This window comes from Sphaeramia orbicularis, chromosome 16 (assembly GCF_902148855.1).
Source record: "Sphaeramia orbicularis chromosome 16, fSphaOr1.1, whole genome shotgun sequence".
In the NCBI taxonomy this organism is placed as follows: domain Eukaryota; kingdom Metazoa; phylum Chordata; class Actinopteri; order Kurtiformes; family Apogonidae; genus Sphaeramia; species Sphaeramia orbicularis.
In genome coordinates, this window is record NC_043972.1 from 39,175,622 (window position 1) to 39,195,185 (window position 19,564).

A 19,564-nucleotide genomic window follows, 5' to 3' on the forward strand; every position below is an offset into this window, starting at 1 on the left:
AACCTGAAATGTCTAAAGAAAATTAAGTGCATTTGAAACAATATTCTGCTTGTTACTACATGTTTTGTGCATTTGTAGATCCACTGTGATCTGTAAACTGAGACACAATATTGTTAAAATTGTGCTTATTCTTACAAAATTTCACTTTTTTCAGGTTATTTACATCTTTTTTTGTAAAGGATAATTTGTAAATGTAAATATTTTCATTAATGAATGCTTTTATTGCACTAAAACTGGAGAAAAACTTGAAGTTGTCGTTATTTATTGGCTATTATATTATTATTTTACTAGTCTGGCCCACTTGAGGTTAAATTGGGCTGAATGTGGTCCCTGAAAGAAAATGAGTATGTAAATGTGAAAACCTAAAACTAGCGTTAGTTCAGGAAACACATGCAGCCCAGTGTGACCTCAAGTAAAATATTAGCATAATAATCTATAAATAATAACAATGACAAATTTTCTTCTTGGTTTAATGTGAAAAACATAACATGAAAATATTGCATTTACAATCTATCCTTTCCCAATACAATGTAAATAACCTGAACAAATATCAACAACCTGAAATGTCTAAAGGAAATTAAGTGCATTTGAAACAATATTCTGCCTGTTATTACATGTTTTGTGCATTTGTAGATCCACTATGATCAGTAAGCTGAGACATAATGTTGTTAAAATTGTGCTTATTCTTACAAAATTTCACTTTTTCTGGTTATCTTTTTTTTGTAAAAGGATAGTTTGTAAATGTAGATATTTTTATTATTGAATGCTTTTATTGCACTAAAACAAAGAGAAAAACTTGAAGTTGTCATTATTTATAGGCTATTATACTATTATTTTACTAGTCTGGCCCACTTGAGGTCAAAATGGGCTGAATGTGGTCCCTGAAAGAAAATGAGTATGTAAACGACACCCCTGACCTGTTAACTTAAGACAGATTTCTAACAAACTACTTGTATTATTTGTTGTGTTCAAACTGGTTGAGGAAAGTATTAATATCTGTGGTATTTATATTTGAGAGACTATAACTTGTTTTGATTTTATTTTATACAAACTAAGTTGTAACATGCAGACAGGTGTGAAGAATAGGAAAAGCCCAAGTACAAGGTTCCCATAATGCACTGACTCATAGTGTAGAGGAACTGTTTGTGAACCCCCTAAAATGTTATATTTAAGCAAATTATATAAAGGCATGGCTTAAAGCTGTCTTTTCTTGAAGATGGTGTTAACCACAGAGATAAAAATATTGCTGTTGACTGTAGCTCAGGATTTTTTGGTTAGAATTTGCAGAAGCTCAACATACATTACAGCAAACTACTCATAAAATGTATTTAATATCATATCCTTTACTTGTGCTAAGAGCTATTGTGTTATACTGTGGAATGTTTCCAAATGAACAAAATAATGTATCCTTCTTGTGTATTTTTGTTGATTTATGGGGCTTTATTCATTAATAAATAAAACAGAAATGTTTGCTTTGGCAGGTGTGTACAACCTGTTATTTCTAAGCTGTAACTGTTGTTTACTTTCACACGACTTAATTGACATGCAACTGAAATTTTATAGATGTGATGAACACTTTTGGAAACATTTGGTTTATTCGTGTCCCATTTCCTTTTTGCAGTTGGTAGCAGGATGAACTATAGTGAGTACATGTATCAAATGTAGATGAAATGTGAGCTTAAACAAACGATCAGATACAGAAGTTAAGTGTTTCATGTTTCTACATCGTAGTAAATTTAGAAAAAGCTTCCTTGATCTTTGTTATTAGATTAGATTATTATTATATTATTAGATATTATAATGTGTAAATGATTAAAAAGTGCAAATCAACATTTTTAGACATTAGATTATGAAAATATATCAACACTACCAAATTACTAGAGCAAGTATTGACCAGTATCAATTTTATTTTGGCAAACACATACACAAAAATAAATCAAGTACTTATATTCCAAAGGTGTCAAACTACTAAATGCTTCGCAATATTTAGCAGAAAACACAAAGATCAGTATAAAAGGCCGACAACAGCGTCTTCAACAGCTTTAGTTGCAGGTCTGTCAAAGAAGCAGGTGTGGTATCACTAATACAGGATGTGTGAACCAAGAGATGCCACCGAACTTTAACCATGTGTTCTTTGACCACAGCGTTTTAACACGGAAGGACTATAGTTAGACTGAATGGTAAAGACTGTCACATAATGGTTCAGCCGTGCGGCGTCTAGTCGTCGTTGTCGGTTGATTTGTAGTGGTCTTCGTCGATGGTGGAAAAGATGTGTCCTTCGTTGCTGAGGAATTCTACTGCTTGTCTGTCGAAACGCAAAGAGACAAATGAATGGAATTTTTGCAGCACTGTTTTGTAAAGATTTGTAAACTTTTTCCAAATGTGATTATACCAGTGGCTTTCAACCTTTTTTGGCTCGTGACCCCATTTTAACATCACAAATTTCTGGCGACCCCAGACATTCAAAACTGAGAATTTTTTTTTTTTTTTTGCTAAAATTAATTTGTTTTTGATCATTTAATAGTTTGCTATACTATGTTGCAAATAAACATTATTTTTAGAGGACATTTAGTCTATATAACGTATATTATTCTGGATGGAGGCAGAAAAGCCAGGTGTAGATTACTGCACAAAGTTAGAATTTTATTTTCCTCGGTCAGGATATGTACAGTCAGTCCAGCTTGGATTTACAAGGCTGACAATTAATACTGAACAAACAATGACTTGAACTATGAATTATGAAAGAGCTGCAGCATCTGAAACTGACCACAATGAACATTTGAAACATAAACAGTACCACAGTGCTTCAGTTTCAGCTTCAGAGTTTGTCTTTTATGTATTGTAATCGTCTCTGTCAACTAACCATATATTTTTTACTAGTAAGGATTTTTTTTTTTTTTTTTTTTTAAATCAATTACTAGAAATTTCCGGCGACCCCACGGTTGAAAAACACTGGATTATACCATATCTAATTCCAATTCTTTCAAAGTCTCCCATTTCTTTCTACAGCTACATTGTTATTTCTTATCACTTAATTTTATTTTAGTTTTTTTTGTTGTTGTTTTTAATGTTCTTAGTGCGCAGTATGGCAGCTAGTTGATACTTGTCTGGCCCTTTGTTGTATCTTTAAATGTGTTGTATAAATAAACTTGCCTTGCCTTATGTTTGCCTGGTTATCTGGGTACCAGTCGACCAGGAAAATGCCCAATAAATAAATATAATGTTATTTGACGGTCTGGATGCCAACTATGTCAAATATAAATTTAAAAAAACTTAAGTTGGGGTAGGACAATAAAATCTCGGCTTCTTTCCACTCCTTTTTAGACATAAAGTAAGTAAGTAAATTTTATTTATAGAGCACTTTTCACAGACAGGGAGTCACAAAATGCTTTACAATACAAAACAAATTAAATTACAATTTAAAATGCAATTAAAATACAGTTAAAATACAGTTAAAGAGCCACAATGAAACAGTTGTACATTGTGTGACTCTTTTTTCCCTTACTTTTTTTGGTTGATTCATTTCCTTCAGTATATTAGTGTTCTATTTAAATTGGTAATTTCTTTTTGCCTTTTGTTCAGCTTCATTTATTTCTACTTACATTCGAAATAAAGTCTATCATTATCATTATGTAAGAATCTTTAAATCTAGCAGAATTTATCATCATGATATCAGTCAGAAACACATTTTTACAAAGGCAGAAGTTGCTATAAAGTTCTTATGCTTAAAATAAAGATGTGGACACTTGTGAGAAAGCTTCAACAAGCATTAAACATTTCTGGTGACTGACCACACTTTATTCTATTAGGGAAGATTTTTTTCTTCTTCTATTTTTAGCTAGACGTTTGAGGAAGTAAAACATCCTTTTAAAAGGAGTTAGTTATAAAGCATATTCTGTGCTCTGATAAAAACTGACTCATAATGACTCACAGTCATGTGTGAAAACAAGGTAAAAAGCTATTGTTATATTAAGGCCAATGGTTTTGATTGGATAAAATAGTGAAGTTTGTTCATTATTGACAAAAAAAATCTTTGCCTCCCAGAAACTGATGCCATCCTATTATGAATATTTCGAGTTCTGACTTAGGGATAATAGTTATTTAACACATATATGTATATTGTGTTTTCCTTCTGACGTAAAGCTCGTCTTACTTGATGACAGCGATACTGATGCCGCTGAGTCTCTGCTTCAGGTCCTGAATGCTGATCCCCTGTGGGTCTGGGCAGCTCCTTATCAAACTCAGCACCTTATGTAATGAAGATAAACATATACAAAATAGATTCGTCCATCATACTTGCAAAGAAATACACACTTCAAACTTTGCAACTTCTCTTTCTTTAACAGTGACAAAATTTCTGAGTAAGCCATTTTCATGTAAACTGAGTGATGGTGCCAGACATGCATGCAGAAGTGACATGAAGCAACTCATTTCTCTGCTGATGTGAAAGTGATGGTTAAGAGTTCTCAAACCACTTTTATATAGTTGATGTTTTCTACATAAAATGGTGGAGACCTTGTTTTACTTGTTTATTTTTTTCCTCCAACTATTTCTGAAAGCTCATAAAGAAGAAATTTTAGGCTTTTCATTAAAAGTCTTTAAAATACAATCGAAGGCTCCATCAATAACAAAACATGACCTGTATGTAATGGGGTCAATCTCACTGAAAGCATGGATCAGTTCTTCAGGCAATATCTAAGGAAGCTCACCTGATTCTGATTTGCGCTTAAACCATTGTTGACCATGTCGTTAGCACCCGTGTAGCCCCCTCCCATGCCGCCCATGCCTCCCATGTTCCCCATGCCGGTCCGTGACATGGGTGTGGTGTTAATGTTCATTGCTCCGCCAGCATTGGACTAAAAGAGAACCACAAAAAAGTTGAACAGACATATTTCCGGGTAACAAAACAAAATAACATCCATATCCATGCACAGACATGCTCAAACGTGCATCCAGACACACACCTACACTTGACTGTTGTTATCATCGGGTTATACTGCCTTTGAGTAACTTTGCTTTAAAGATTCAAAGCGTTTATTTTCATGTAGTCAGTAAAGAAACAGGTCAACCTGTACAATGAAAATCCTACTTTGCCGTACACACTGAATGCCACAAGAATTTAAGATAAGTATAAAAATTTAAAAGAATAATTTAACTAGGAAATTACAACCAAAGCAAAGTGGCACTTAAAAAATGGCATGCAAAAGAAAAAGAGCATCAAAAATATAAACTACTACTACTACTGAGAAAAAATATATTTACATAAATGTGCAACATATGGGTAATTGTGCAAACTGCCAGAGATAAATGGCAAACATGTGTAGAACTGCCTGAGATAAGTGAGATGTTAAATGTGTAAGACTGTCACCAATATTCCTCTGTTGCTGTTTTTGTTTCTTTTGTCCTCACTTGTTTGCTACTACTTATTTTGATACTGGACTATCCTGTTTATCACTGATGATCTTCTGTTGTTGTTGTGACTGTTCTGTTTTCACCTCATGTTGTTTGTTTGTTTGTTTGTTTCAGGGTCTAATGTTTGTTTGTGTATAACCCGTCCTGTTCTCACTTCAGGTAACATCTGTACAGTAATAAATAATAAAATCCAATCAATAGGTGGAATTGATCTAAGGTTCAAAATCCTCTAAGATCAAAACTGTTGAGCAGGTCACGGCACCCAATACAGTCATAATAGAAGCCACATTGCTGAACAGGACAGGTTAAAAAAAAAGAGGAAATAATATCCAGATATATTACTGTAAAGCCTAAGGATACATTGATCCATTTGTCAATATTTGCTACTATCAGTGTACTGGATGTGTCTTAAACCAATGGTAGTGGCAGATATTTATCGATTGTGTTATATTAAAGGTTTTTTTCATGTATGTATGTACATATGTATATGAGCCTGTGTTCATTTAAAGATATTGTGATGAAGGACTGAAAAACTTATATTAACAATTAGAGACCTGCCTTGGGAACCGGAGGGTTGCCGGTTCAAGTCCCATCCCAGACAAGGATAAGTACATGTGGACTGGTAGCTAGAAAGATGCTAGTTCACTGCTAGGGCACTCACTCTGATGCCTTTGTACACATTAAATGGATATACTGAATATTGGTCCTATTTGTGCATGTGTGTGTACATGGGCCTCTGTGTCTGTACAAAATAACAAAAAAAGGAATTTCCACAGAAGCTGTTTTCAGACCATTCAGCCCAGTCTGGCACTGGCACGGTTCTCTGTCAGTCTGAAAACAGCTAATGAGGGACTATTAAAGCCATTTCTTCTTCTTCTATTTTTATAGTTACTGGAAAATGAAGACTTGGTTACATGGGTAATAAAGGACACAAAAACCAAACAAAGAAACAAAGTACTGGTCAAGAACTTTACAAAAGAAAATAAGTTGTCAAATGTTAAAAATCAGGTATATGTAAACAGATGATACTGGCATTAACCACCATTTTCAGCACACTGAGATTCATTTCTTGTGTTTGTGACTTTAAAGTTTCTTAAGCAAGATCAAGTTACACAATGTATTTTTAGCAGATGATCACTAACACGTGAGGGCACATGGTTTCTTAGACAGGTTTCTTATCAGTATTTTTTTTTTTTAAAGAAAGGTAGAGATTACACCGAGTAGTGAGTTAAGGCTTATGTACGTTCTCACCGTGCTCTGAGGTTTGCCGAGTGCCATGTGTGCTTGGACAACCTCCAGCATATGCGAGGTGATTTCATTCATGTCCTCCAGGGGCCTGACGCTGAATGCTACCACAGACCTGTGGTTCTGAGACAGGAAGACAAAGACATAGTCTCACAGTTATTTTCAAATGCGCTCAGTTCACAGAGGAACTAAAGACTCTTATCAGGTCAAATAGGTGTTGAACACATACGCTACATTGATTCTGTGAAGTCTTGTGGCTGAATTTACTCAGTATAATATTTCTTCTTCACAAATGGTACAGAAGAACACATTTAAAGCAACTCTTTAAAGTTTTCACTGAATCTATTTACCAACCGCTTGGTCTTACGGTTACATAGCATAGTGCAGAGAGAATTTAAGGACAATAAATTCACCTGAAAGGAGCGCAGATTTCCAGAGACTTTGACATAGGTGCCGGGAGGCAAGACAGTGCTGTCCACACCAGGGTCCTACACCAACCAAAATGAATGTTCTTTCATTACTTGAGTCATACACTGTCAAAGGCAGCAGCAAAAAACACTCCTACAATAGTTAATATGTGCAAATAAAATACTGACACAGCTCTTTACATTTTATTCTGGTGCTGTGATAATTTAAACGTGCAAGTTTAATCGCAACCACTCTGGGAACCTTTTTTCATGCTGTTTATTTCATGAAGTGTGATAACACTCAGCCCCAGCCTAATGATTTCAAAACAAGAAGTGGCATGTTGAGTTATTATTACTTTGACATTTACACCAGCACTGATGTATTTAATGACACTGGAGTCCCATTCGTCGTTAAACAGTTTACAGGTCCAGAAACATATTTTAAAGTGCACGGTCTGTTTACTGCCTATTTAATGTGTGTATCAGATTAATACTGACATATAAATGTGAGAATAGGAATGCAACGCTGACCAGAAACAAAGCATGGTCTGGTATTCTGATGACTATTAGCATAAATATGCTGGTAAGCCCCGAAAGTAACCCATCTGTAGGTGAAGAACTTCACTTGAACAGGAAACCACAGTGTGGCCTTCAAAGTTTTACACACACCTTTCAACAGTTACAATCTTTGATGTTCTGCTACCAGTCTAGATACATTTACATATCAAACAGCCCAATATCGTTATATTGTCAATGCATGTTCCAACCCCACTGACCTCTGTGTCAACCCACTGCTTCACATCCATTGGAGCACCTGTCATGTCATCAACCTTGTACTGGATATTGGTCATAGATTTGTCTGTGCTTCTGATGACACCCACAATAGTAACCTATGAGAGAACAGGAGCAAGATCAAGAAAACTGATAATTTTTACGACAGAAGGGTAGGCCCATTAGCATATAAAAAAAAACAAACTCAAATTAAATGTGCACTTCACTTGACAGATAAACAAAGGTATTTTTTTTTTTTTTTTTTTTTACAATCCCTATTATGACTAATATTAGACAATGTGGAGCATTTATTGTGGCAACATGCAATCAAAATTGTTTCAACATACCTGGGCAACTTCTACATCTCCTACTCTGAATGCCTCGTCGGCCTGGGAGGCAGACATCAGCTGGGACACGGTGCAGGGGATAATCTGTGTGGCACGAGTCCTCTGCAAACAATACACAGGTTTACTACTGTGCCTGATGAAAGCACACATTTGTGAGAGTGAATGAAGAGGTGAACCTAAGACAATTTGATGAAATGTTCACACTGATGACTACAGATTATAGAAGGATATCGTTGCCTTCCTGATAAAACCTACTATTTAACTTTTGGCAAATTTTACAGGAGAAACAAAAAACTGTTTATATAACAACAAACTGTGGAATATGACAAAAAAATATCTGTTCCTTTAATGTTGGTACTTATGATGGAATGTAAACAACTTTCACAGGAGACTGAAATTTGAAGCTATAATAGGGGCGAGAGCAGGTTTTTATTTCCAACCAAAAATGTCACTTAGCAGGTTTTATCAGGAAGCCGACGATATTGATGTAATGCTTGGTGGTCACAGATGTTGCCATTTTGTCAGCATATCTAATAAGGTTCTAACAGATGATGATGACACTATTGTTGTTGGGAGACATCAGTACTGACCCCCTTCTTCTCTCCTCCCTGGGACAGGGCAGGCGATGCAAACCCCCCTGGAGACTGAGTGTAGCCCCCTCCCATGGATTCACTGTATCCTCCTGGAAAACACACACACAAAACAACAAATGAGACCATATTGTTTATTCTTGCACCCCGTTTCACAAACCACTGGGTTTTGCTACTTCTCTGACATCTGAGCCGAATAATAAACAATGGGGCTACTTTTACTGGTCAAGCTAACGTTAGCTGCGGTCAAACCCCGTAAACGAGCACAACACACGACTTTCGGAACATAACAGTGTGAACATTTACTCACCCTGGTTCCACATGTTGCCGACTTCTTGTATTTAAATTAATAAAATCAGATTATTGATGGTTTACAACAGAAACAACAGAGACACTCCAACACACTGAGGTCTTCCTGGTGACACAGACTCGCGCGCTAAACTCAATGTAGTGCGCATGCTCCGTAAAGAAGTCCCGCGAACCTGACGTAAGACTACATCTAATTTCCCCTGAGTTTAGTCTGTCAGACAGATATTTCCATTTGCGAAGAAAACACCTCTAATCTTTAAGGAAATTTTGGCGGTGAAAAAGCAAACCACAATTAAATTCTACTTTTTAAATCTAATAACTTTCAGAAATGTTCAGTACTGGTTGTTGAGAATAGTGCCATATGCGCCTGAAAGACATTACTGAGAGAAAATTATTACACTAATAGTGCTGCCTTCACGTGCTATCGGAAAATTATTGATCCTTCTCACACCGACATGCAAAGCAGATGCATGGTTTTTATTTATTATTTGTGGATTCTAACGTGAAATTCTGAATTGATTTATTTATTTCGCGACTGTTTTGCGATATAGGCCTGATATAAATAAAAAAGACGATCTAGTTACATAGTTAACCAGTTTTAATTTTTATTAAAATAAAAAAAAGTTTGACTTAAAAAAGTTAACTAAGATCATTTAAAACAGTTTCATGGTTTTTAAGTGAAATGTATGTATATATTTTTTTAATTTAATTTTGTCTTTAAGTCCAAATCATGACAAACTTATGAATATCTAGGTTTCTTGGAGAATCCCTTCTAATCTGAGTATGTTTCAAGCAACTACAAAAGCACTTCATGAATGACTTTATACATACAGGTTGTGCTTGTTTCATAGTTGTTTTTCTTCTCCTCAAATTACTGTCAAGACAAATTCTGTGATCGTTTTGTGATCATATTGGACTTTAAAATTAAAATTACCCATGGCATTTTTCTTGGCACACACCATTCTTTTTACCTTGAGTCAGTCTTGTCTTTTTATGTCCTCTTGTAAAACTCTTTCTTTTAAAATCTTTATATTTATATTTTGCCTCATATTTATTTCTGGCCTTTTCAGTCTCTCCTGGCTTCTTTTTAACATCCATTTCTCTTTCCTTAGTCTTCCTCTGGTTCTTCTTATCGCTTTGTAACGGATAAGACTTGTGAAGATGAGCTGCATGGACTGATCAACTTCAGAGCTTCTGGAGGGGGATCTGTCTGATTAAACCATCAATGTGATCTATTTCTTTCCAGAAGCAGCGGTGCCACAGCTGTACAAGGGTGTTTGCTTTATACTTAATGGTTTCATGTGGTTACTGTCACATTTGGATTGGGTTTTGGACTGGCCTGACAGTTCTGCAATCCACTAGGAATACCCTGTCTGACCACTCCAACACTGCAAAGGCTGATATAAAAGTAGCCACTGATCTAATCCTTGTCTGTAAAAATAGCTCGGGAGAGATTGGCACTTATACACTGACTGGACTGCATGTGTGCCAGTTTATGGACCCACCCAAACAGCCCCGACGATAGAATTTCTCCTAAATTGTGATTGATGGTAGACATGTGCTCTTATGTTGGCATGAATTAATCTACTGTACATCTCTTTTCAATTTTTTTTTTTTTATACTTTATTTCACTAATACCATATACACATAGAACAGAACATGGCATGGAGAAAACATAATGCTCGGGGTGAGGCAGGAAGAAATTAAATATAAATACATATATAGGTAAGTAAATTAAATAAATTAAAATAAACAAGAAGAGAAAATAATAACAATAACAATAATAATAATAATAATAATAATAATAATAATAATAATAATAATAATAATAATAATAAAGAAAGAAAGAAAGAAAGAAAGAAAGAAAGAAATTACAACTTAAATTCGTCACATAAGGCTTTAGTCTTCACAGCTTTAGGGTTAGTGCAAAAGTTTAGTGTGTCTAGGTAGGATTTTAAGTAAGATTTAAAGAACACAAAGCTGGGTTTCTGATTGGCAAATTTGCTGGCATGTACATGAAATTTGCCTAATAAGGAAATATCTCTTTTCAATTCTTATCCAGTGATCACGTGGTGCATTTAAGGTCACACTAAAATCACTGAGAACATTCAGTAGTTATTAATAGGAAATGCCATCAAACATAAAAGATATCTCATTTTGCAGTTCATAGCTCAACCTCTACAGACGTGTCACCAATAACTGAATGTTATCTTATCTTGCTTTTCCTTTAAATGCCCCCTGTAAGTTAACTTGTCTGGATGAAAACAGGAAAGCCGACATTTGCGGCTGGACATCCGGCAGTTCGCTTCAAATCATGAGCATGTCAGTAGTGAAACTCCTTATAATATGTGTGGTTTTCAAGGAGACCTTTTCCCTGTCAGGTAAGAAGAAAAAATACACATAATGTGCAGTAATATTATTTTATCAGCGATTTAAGTCAAAGCGTATGGGCAGATTCATATGCGTAATTACGCACGGCTGTCACGCAGGAAACTTTTGGCACCTTACGGATATGCACTGGGACCCAACATACAAACTAGATGATAACCCTGGACTCGTGTGTGAATCAAGTGGGAATCGACCCGCAGGCAATGCAGGAGAATTTGGAGATTATGCTTGTGACTCACCATGGCACCTCATCAACTCCTCTATTTACGCCATGAAGGATATTCTACCAGATCCGGACTTCATTGTCTGGACAGGGTGTGTATCTACTCTGAGCTGACATATAATAAGTTAATTTCTCCTTAAATAATCATAACTTGTCATCTTACATTCCATACCTGCTTCATAGTCCTCAAACAATTGACCAGTGATAGTGTTTTTCTTAAATCACTGCATTTAATCATGACAGATGTTTCCAAAAGTAGTGGTAAAATATAAACTCAGGACAAATCTGAGGTTCTTCTACTTTATTTGAGTACATTTTCTGCTATATTGCTTGGGAAGAGGTCATCACAGGGTAGTGTAGGAGGACAGTACCTGGGATTCCTGATATACACTGCATATGGATTCACCAAATGAATATTTTTGCACTATTTATGATTATGTCATGCAGCATATTACATAATGACATAATAAAACTGGTGTTCAAACCAAACCAAACCAAACCATGTAGCTATTAACCCATAAAGACCCAGTGCTACTTTTGTGGCAGTTCCCAAATGAAATTCTATTTTTGACCTTTCTTAACTGATTTATAACCATTTATTCAAATATTATGCTCTATATTTTGCATTTTTAAGTATGAATCAGGTATTTTCCTATATCTATTTTACTGATTATGTAGATGTTCATAAAAGCTCAGATTAAAGTTAGGGTTATTACATCAAAAACAGAGGAAACTGAAGAAAACACGGCTTTTTTTGTAAAATCTGTATATAACTGAACATAAACCAAGTGTCTTCATTCACTGTCATTTATCAAACTTCATGGGTTTTACTGGTGAATCAACATTGTAGAAAATGAAGGTATTTCCATGGCAACTATGGAGCCTTTGAATGTGCAAATGGGTCATATCTGATGACCATGAAAAGATGATTAACAGCATTTTACACGAAATTTTTTGCATGTATTTATAGGATTAGTGGATCAACAAGTATTAAACATTTTAAATCAGTGGATGCTTTCGGTCGTCGGTGGTTGTTTGGGTCTTTATGGGTTAAAAAGTCAAATTACCAATAGCAAAATGGAAAATATATCAATACAAGTATAAGATCTGCACTGTAAGAAATTACAATATTGCCTATAAGATATAGTGAAGCAGAAAAATAACACACTAATTGAATCACATTTGGACAGCTTTGAGAAGCTTGTGGACATTGTGCCATTGGATAAGGCTCTGCTGAGCTCAAAGAAAGTTTTAGAGACACATTGATTTAACAGGTTAGTGATGCTGCAAATATATGGCCATCACACATTACTTTAGATCAAACTTCTCAACAGTGTAGAAAGTCTACGGCAGTAAAATACACATTTTTCATCTGACTAGTTTGGGTTTTCAGTACTTTTTGCTGATGATTTTAGCGACATACTTTTACTTGAGTGATGTTTTGAATGCAGAACCTTTACTTAGTGCAGTTTTTTCCAAGCAAATTTAAACAACATATCTTCTTTTTGTCTTTTCAGAGATGACACACCACATGTACCTAATGAGAAGCTAAGTGAAGAGGCAGTGCTCAGTATTATCGGCAACCTCACCCAAATCATAAAGCAAGTTTTTCCGGGTATGTGTCAAGAGAGACGTCATTAAAAGGGAGGTGCATCACAGTTATACATGATTAAATGTTTTGATATCAGTTAACTTTTTTATAGAATAGAATAGAATAGAATAGAATAGAATAGAATAGAATAGAATACAGGGTGGGGAAGCAAAATTTACAATGAACATTTAGTTGTTTTTTCTCAGCAGGCACTATGTCAGTTGTTTTGAAACCAAACATATATTGATGTCATAATCATACCTAACACTATTATCCATACCTTTTCAGAAACTTTTGCCCATATGAGTAATCAGAAAAGCAAACGTCAAAGAGTGTGTGATTTGCTGAATGCACTCGTCACACCAAAGGAGATTTCAAAAATAGTTGGAGTGTCCATAAAGACTGTTTATAATGTAAAGAAGAGAATGACTATGAGCAAAACTATTACGAGAAAGTCTGGAAGATACTATTAAAGAAGAATGGGAGAAGTTGTCACCCAAATATTTGAGAAACACTTGCGCAAGTTTCAGGAAGCGTGTGAAGGCAGTTATTGAGAAAGAAGGAGGACACATAGAATAAAAACATTTTCTATGATGTAAATTTTCTTGTGGCAAATAAATTTTCATGACTTTCAATAAACTAATTGGTCATACACTGTCTTTCAATCCCTGCCTCAAAATATTGTAAATTTTGCTTCCCCACCCTGTAGAATTCCCTTTATCGTCATTATACTGAATGTACGACGACACTGGAGAGCTTCTCCTTTTTCAGTGCAAACACAGTTATATATCGTTTTATGATGACTATGATGACCATTTATTACTTTCTATAGATACTAAAGTGTACTCAGCTCTGGGCAACCATGATTACCATCCAAAGAGCCAACTTCCACCAGTCCCCAACGACATCTATTACAAAGTAGCTGACATGTGGCAGAGCTGGATGGATCCGGCGTCCCGAAATACCTTTATACGAGGTAGAGACATCATCTTCTGATACCTTTAATTTCTCTGTCAAGGCATGAAATGCACAGTAGGCTCACACTATGAGTTATATAAATGTATAAAGCTGTGTTTCATGCGTATTCTTCCACTGTTTTGTTTATACAGGTGGATATTACACGGAAAAGCTCCTGAATCGAGCAGGTTACAGGATGCTCGTCCTCAACACTAATCTCTACTATGACCAGAACAAGGTGACCCTGGGCATGGAAGATCCAGCGGAGCAGTTTGGTTGGGCGGACCAGGTCCTCACAGAGGCGGCCACAAACAAAGAGAAGGCAAAATAGATTTTTTTTTTTACTGTGTATCTTGCTGCAGGAGATGATAGTCTGAGGTTGTGTTTCAGGGCCTTCCTGTACATTTATTTGCAGTTTTTTCTAAATCACCTCTTACTGAGAAACAGGACACAAGAATAACATTCAGTGCACCACAAATACCTCATCCCCATTTTAACCTATATTTATCAGTAAACACATGCTCTCAGATCATTTTCACATCTTGTTTGACCACATTTTGTTCTTCTGGTTATCTCTAACTAGATTGTGAGACAGTACCGTCATCTAAACCCAAGTCTAATTTAACTCCTGCTATACATAGAATAATGAATGTGAACAGCAGATATCACACTGGTTTGTCTGCAGGTGTACATCATTGGCCACGTTCCTCCTGGTTTCTTTGAAAAAAAGAGAAGTAAGCTGTGGTTCGACCCTGTGTTCAATGACAAGTTTATACAGTTAATTCAGAAGCATCACCAAGTCATTCTCGGACAGTTCTTTGGTCACCATCATACTGACAGCTTCCGAATGTTCTACAGCTCAGACGGTAAGATTCCATTTAAGTGATAACACAACTAAAACACATTCTGATAGGTCATCAAATAGTATTTTCTTTGCACGTTTTGTCTTAATTGTGAAGTGCAGTGTATCTCAAATCCAACCCTTACATAAACAGGTAAATTATTCCACGTCCTTTCTGTATCTAGAGGTAGCAATAAACAGTTCATTACATCAAGACTGTTTTCAGCTGAAATAGATGGAATAGTTACACGTAAAAAAAAAAAAAAAGATGAGTCCTTTGTGTATCCACTGTTTCATGGCACACATGACAAACAAGATAAAAACAAGACAAATGATTGAAACAAAAATCATGAAAAAAACATAAAGACAAATACAATATAAAAGACATAAGGCAAACACATTTTAAACAAGTGGTGCCAGACACAACAAACCCCGCCCCTCGCACATATTGTAGTTTATTTTGGCATCGATCCAGCTGATATCACCATGTCTATGCATGTGCTGATGTCAGCATATCAATTGCCTCTATATACGTGCCAAGTGTGAAGTAAATTGAAACAAAATTGATGTTTTTATAGACATTTGAAATATAGCTCATTATAAGTAAATAGGAGAAGAAAAACGATTTTAAAAAATCAGAAAAAATTTAAACTTTGACCTACTTTTCCTCAAAATGTAAAGACATCTATTCTGGGTCACTGGCAATCTATAAACCAAATTTGGTATGAAATCAACCAATAGTTTTTTTGCTAGAGTGTTAACAAACAAAGAAACAAACTGAACCAAAAACAATACCCCTTGCCTCCCCTTCGGGGGGCTGGGTAATTATGTAACAAGACAAAAAAATGATAAAACAAGTGCCAATATCTAAGATGAAAATGAGGAAAAGTCACAAGACAAAATAAAGAAAGTAACAAGATTCAACTACATAAAAACTATATTCTCACGTGTATTTTGTGAGTGAGTCCCTATTTATGTTTTTCAACCCACAAAGACCCAAACCTCCACCGTCGACCTAAACCATCTACTGATCTAAACTGTTTAATACCTGTTGATCCACTAATCCTATCAATACATGTAAATAATTGGTGTAAAATTCAGTTTGTCACCTTTTCATGGTCATCAGATATGACCCATTTGGACGTTCAGAGGCTCCGTAGTGAATGTGGAAACACTGTCATCTTCTACAACATGGATTCACCCGTAAAACCCACGGAGTTGGATCAATGACAGTGAATGGAGACACTGGGTTTATGTTCAGTTGATGATAAATTTGACTGAAAAAGTCACTTTTTAAAAAAAAAATTCTGTTTTTGACATAAACACCCTCAACGTTAATCTGAGCTTTTATGAACATCTACATGATTAGTAAATTAAACATATAAAAATATTTGATTTACATTGAAAATTCACAAAATACAGAAGATAATATAATAATAAATGGTGATAAATCGCTTAAGAAAAGTAAAATAGAGAGAAAAATTCATTTGGAAACTGACATAAAAGTAGTGCTGGGTCTTTATGGGTCAATCTAATGTTGTGTGCTAATGTTGTGTGACGAGAATTTTTCTTCAAGACACAAACAATGTAAAATACAAATTCATGTGTCTACTTTTTTTCTTTTATACTTGCAGTACATTTCAGAGCCTGTACTTTAAGAATGTGAATCAGTCCTTCCACTTTTCCCACAGTATTGTTTCAATGTTACAGTGCATAGACTTCTCCAACCTCTACATCTACAGGCTCTCCTATTGGTACAATGTTCCTCAGTCCTAGCGTCACCCCGTGGAAAACAACGCTGCCTGGAGTTGTGGATGGAGCCAATAACCCTGGGATCCGCGTCTTCGAGTATGACACTCAAACACTCCTGGTCAAAGTAAGTTGAGATTATTTGGACACTGCGCATGGTAATCAAATACTCTGATGTTATTCCTGATATCCACAATCTCTATTAAGAGTACAACCTTTTAAAAAACACTATTTGTTCCAGTTTCTGTTTTGATTAACTACTTGAATCTAATACAGGATGTGGTGACCTACTATCTCAACCTGACTCGTGCTAACGCAGCCCGTGGACAGTGGGAGAAGGAGTACCGTCTCACAGAAAGCTTCAGAGTACCAGACGCCTCCCCAGCCTCTATGCACCACATTCTGGACCGCGTAGCTAACGACAACTGCTACTTACAGAAGTACTACGAGTTCAATTCTGTCAGCTATGACCTAACAGAGTGTAACAAAGACTGCCGTGTTGACCACGTATGTGCAGCTAGAGAGGTTGACTTCTACAGGTATGAGCACTGTCTGGAAAAAGAAGTAGCAATTTGCATTTATGGTGGGTTGCTACCGGTGCTCACTGTGGCTCTAAGTCTGCTACTGGCCAATCAATATTAATGTGCACATCACTAATATTTTCATATTTAAACATCTGTGTGAATTCACATGAAGTGATGCCTCTGCAGAGTTTGATTCTCTATTCATGTAAAACCTAAGTTCAAGGTGTGTGCTTAAGCCAGTGGTTCCCAACCTATTTTGGCTCGTGACCCCATTTTAACATCACAAATTTCTGGCGACCCCAGATATTCAAAACAGAGACATTTTTTTTGCAAAACTTAATTTGTTTTTGATCATGTTACAAATAAACGTTAATTTTAGATGACATTTAGACTATATAATGTATATTATTATGGACAGAGGCAGTAAAGCCAGGTGTAGATTACTGCACAAAGTGAGGATTTTATTTTCCTTGGTCAGGATATGTACAGTCAGTCCAGCTTGGATTTACAAGGCTGACAATTAATACTGAACAAACAAGAACTCAAACTATGAATTATGAAAGAGCTGCAGCATCTGAAACTGACCGCAATGAACATTTGAAAGATAAACAGTACCACAGTGCTTCAGTTTCAGCTTCAGTTTGTCATGTCTTTTATGGATTGTGATTGTCTCTCTAAACTCACCATACATTTTTTATTCGTAAGATTTTATTTTATCAATTACTAGAAATTTCAGGTGACCCCATTTGAATTCTGGGCGACCCCATGTGGGGTCCCGACCCCAAGGTTGAAAAACACTGGCTTAAGCAGTCCTGATCTAATATGATCTTAGTGCAATGGGAAAGTCTTATCCTGTCATTGCTCATATAGTGAAAACAGACATTTTGGAGAGTCCGAAAAATTATGTGCCAACACTTTAACTTTTGTAATAAACACTAAAATTGTTTCCCTATTATGAATTGTTTACTTTTTTTCTGTAAAAACTTATCAAAGTTAATTTATTTTTAATACAGATCATGTCTAGGATGGGGGGGATAAATAGTGAAAGCTTCAAGGAATCTTTGGATAAAATGTAACGTAGCAAAACTGATAGTCATTTTTTAAATGACAATAATAAACAATTCACATCCCTAGAAGTGTTTCCAAAGTTAAGAGTATGTGTGATCATTTAATGGAATTGTGCAGTAAATACAGAGGGAAGAAATGAAACAACCTTTGGCTTCACTGCTCTTTGTTGTGGTCTCTTGACTGTGGTTTATTGGTTATGGTTTTCCCGCCAATTGACAAACTATGTAGTGTCGCTGAGGCTCAAGAGGCTAAAGTGCTTATCATATAATTGGTGGGCTGAGTTAATGTTTCTTCCCCCAAAGCTATGGAACTGCCTTATTGTACTATGTCTAAGGTCCGTCTTACATGTGTCAGTTTAATTTACAGAATTAATCCATACACGTTCAATGTCAGAATCAACACAGCAACTAATCAGTTTATCAAAATCAATTGCACTTGTACTAGCTATCTACTAATAATCATACAGATACAGCTGCTTTATCTGAGTTCTAAAATGATTATGTTATCCCATATTGCTGTAAAAGCAATTTGGAGTGGGGTGTGGCGCTGTTCATGGCCATGCGCAGTAGAGCAGGGGTCACCAACCCTAGTCCTCGAGATCTACTGTCCTGCATATTTTAGACGTATCCCTCTTCCATCACATCTGATTCAAATCATAGAAGCCTGATAATGACTGTCAGAGGGATATATCTAAAACACACAGGATAGTAGATCTCAAGGACCAGGGTTGGTGACCCCTGCAGTAGAGTGCGATTGTGTGTGTGGTCTAAAACCATGGTTTCAACTTGTTTTTTTTTCAATTTTAACTACGTTTTGAACCAAGTTTAGTGTGTTTTCTAATCCTCTCGTCTGTCTCGTGCTTTATCGTCATTAACCTATCTTTGGAACTGTTGGCACATGAACTGAGGCAACACGATGACTCAAACTTCACAGTTTTAATGTTGACACAACTTTGTGTGAATGTTTTACTCCTGTTTCACTGAATCTGCTTGAACCTTTTCTTTTATCTGTTGGCACGGGTCACTTCCTGCTCAACAGAGAAATCATCTTCAGGGAATTGTGAGAATTTCAACTAAACTGCTGGCATTCCCCTCAATGATCATCTCTCCTTGTACGTCAGTAGATCCCTGAAAAAGGCTAGA

General features: G+C 35.9%; 2 protein-coding genes across 4 annotated transcripts; one reads left to right on the forward strand and one right to left on the reverse strand.

The window, feature by feature from the left end:
• Positions 1-1,884: 1,884 nt before the first annotated feature.
• Positions 1,885-10,209, reverse strand: rpa2 (replication protein A2). 3 transcript variants are annotated; one of them, XM_030159256.1, is made up of 9 exons: positions 10,053-10,209; positions 8,773-8,864; positions 8,183-8,284; positions 7,841-7,954; positions 7,071-7,145; positions 6,664-6,780; positions 4,710-4,856; positions 4,154-4,248; positions 1,885-2,305 (listed from the first exon to the last, which is right to left on the reverse strand). In XM_030159256.1, exons 1-9 carry the CDS (start codon positions 10,177-10,179, stop codon positions 2,218-2,220), a joined length of 957 nt encoding a protein of 318 aa, XP_030015116.1. In that variant the 5' UTR covers positions 10,180-10,209; the 3' UTR covers positions 1,885-2,217. The 3 variants fall into 3 exon arrangements, with proteins under 3 accessions (XP_030015116.1, XP_030015118.1, XP_030015117.1); XM_030159258.1 differs by lacking the exon at positions 10,053-10,209 and adding an exon at positions 9,083-9,259 and having other exon boundaries at positions 8,773-8,861; XM_030159257.1 differs by lacking the exon at positions 10,053-10,209 and adding an exon at positions 9,083-9,255.
• A 935-nt stretch (positions 10,210-11,144) lies between these two features.
• Positions 11,145-17,664, forward strand: LOC115434883 (acid sphingomyelinase-like phosphodiesterase 3b). Its single transcript, XM_030157013.1, has 8 exons — positions 11,145-11,462; positions 11,571-11,784; positions 13,210-13,307; positions 14,116-14,259; positions 14,393-14,562; positions 14,926-15,106; positions 16,824-16,957; positions 17,107-17,664. Exons 1-8 carry the CDS (start codon positions 11,285-11,287, stop codon positions 17,470-17,472), a joined length of 1,485 nt encoding a protein of 494 aa, XP_030012873.1. The 5' UTR covers positions 11,145-11,284; the 3' UTR covers positions 17,473-17,664.
• The last annotated feature ends 1,900 nt before the right edge of the window (positions 17,665-19,564 follow it).

What these genes read in the sequence shown, in the direction of transcription:
- rpa2 (XM_030159256.1), bottom strand. Translation starts at nt 10,179, where the DNA reads ATGGATGTTAAAAAGAAGCCAGGAGAGACTGAAAAGGCCAGAAATAAA. An exon ending in GAAATCTGCGCTCCTTTCAG is followed by an intron (nt 6,781 to 7,070) that starts GTGAATTTATTG and finishes TTCCTGTCTCAG; the next exon opens with AACCACAGGTCTGTGGTAGC. An exon ending in TCGGCAAACCTCAGAGCACG is followed by an intron (nt 4,857 to 6,663) that starts GTGAGAACGTAC and finishes GTTCTCTTTTAG; the next exon opens with TCCAATGCTGGCGGAGCAAT.
- LOC115434883 (XM_030157013.1), top strand. Translation starts at nt 11,285, where the DNA reads ATGTTATCTTATCTTGCTTTTCCTTTAAATGCCCCCTGTAAGTTAACT. An exon ending in CATAAAGCAAGTTTTTCCGG is followed by an intron (nt 13,308 to 14,115) that starts GTATGTGTCAAG and finishes TACTTTCTATAG; the next exon opens with ATACTAAAGTGTACTCAGCT. An exon ending in CGGCCACAAACAAAGAGAAG is followed by an intron (nt 14,563 to 14,925) that starts GCAAAATAGATT and finishes GTTTGTCTGCAG; the next exon opens with GTGTACATCATTGGCCACGT.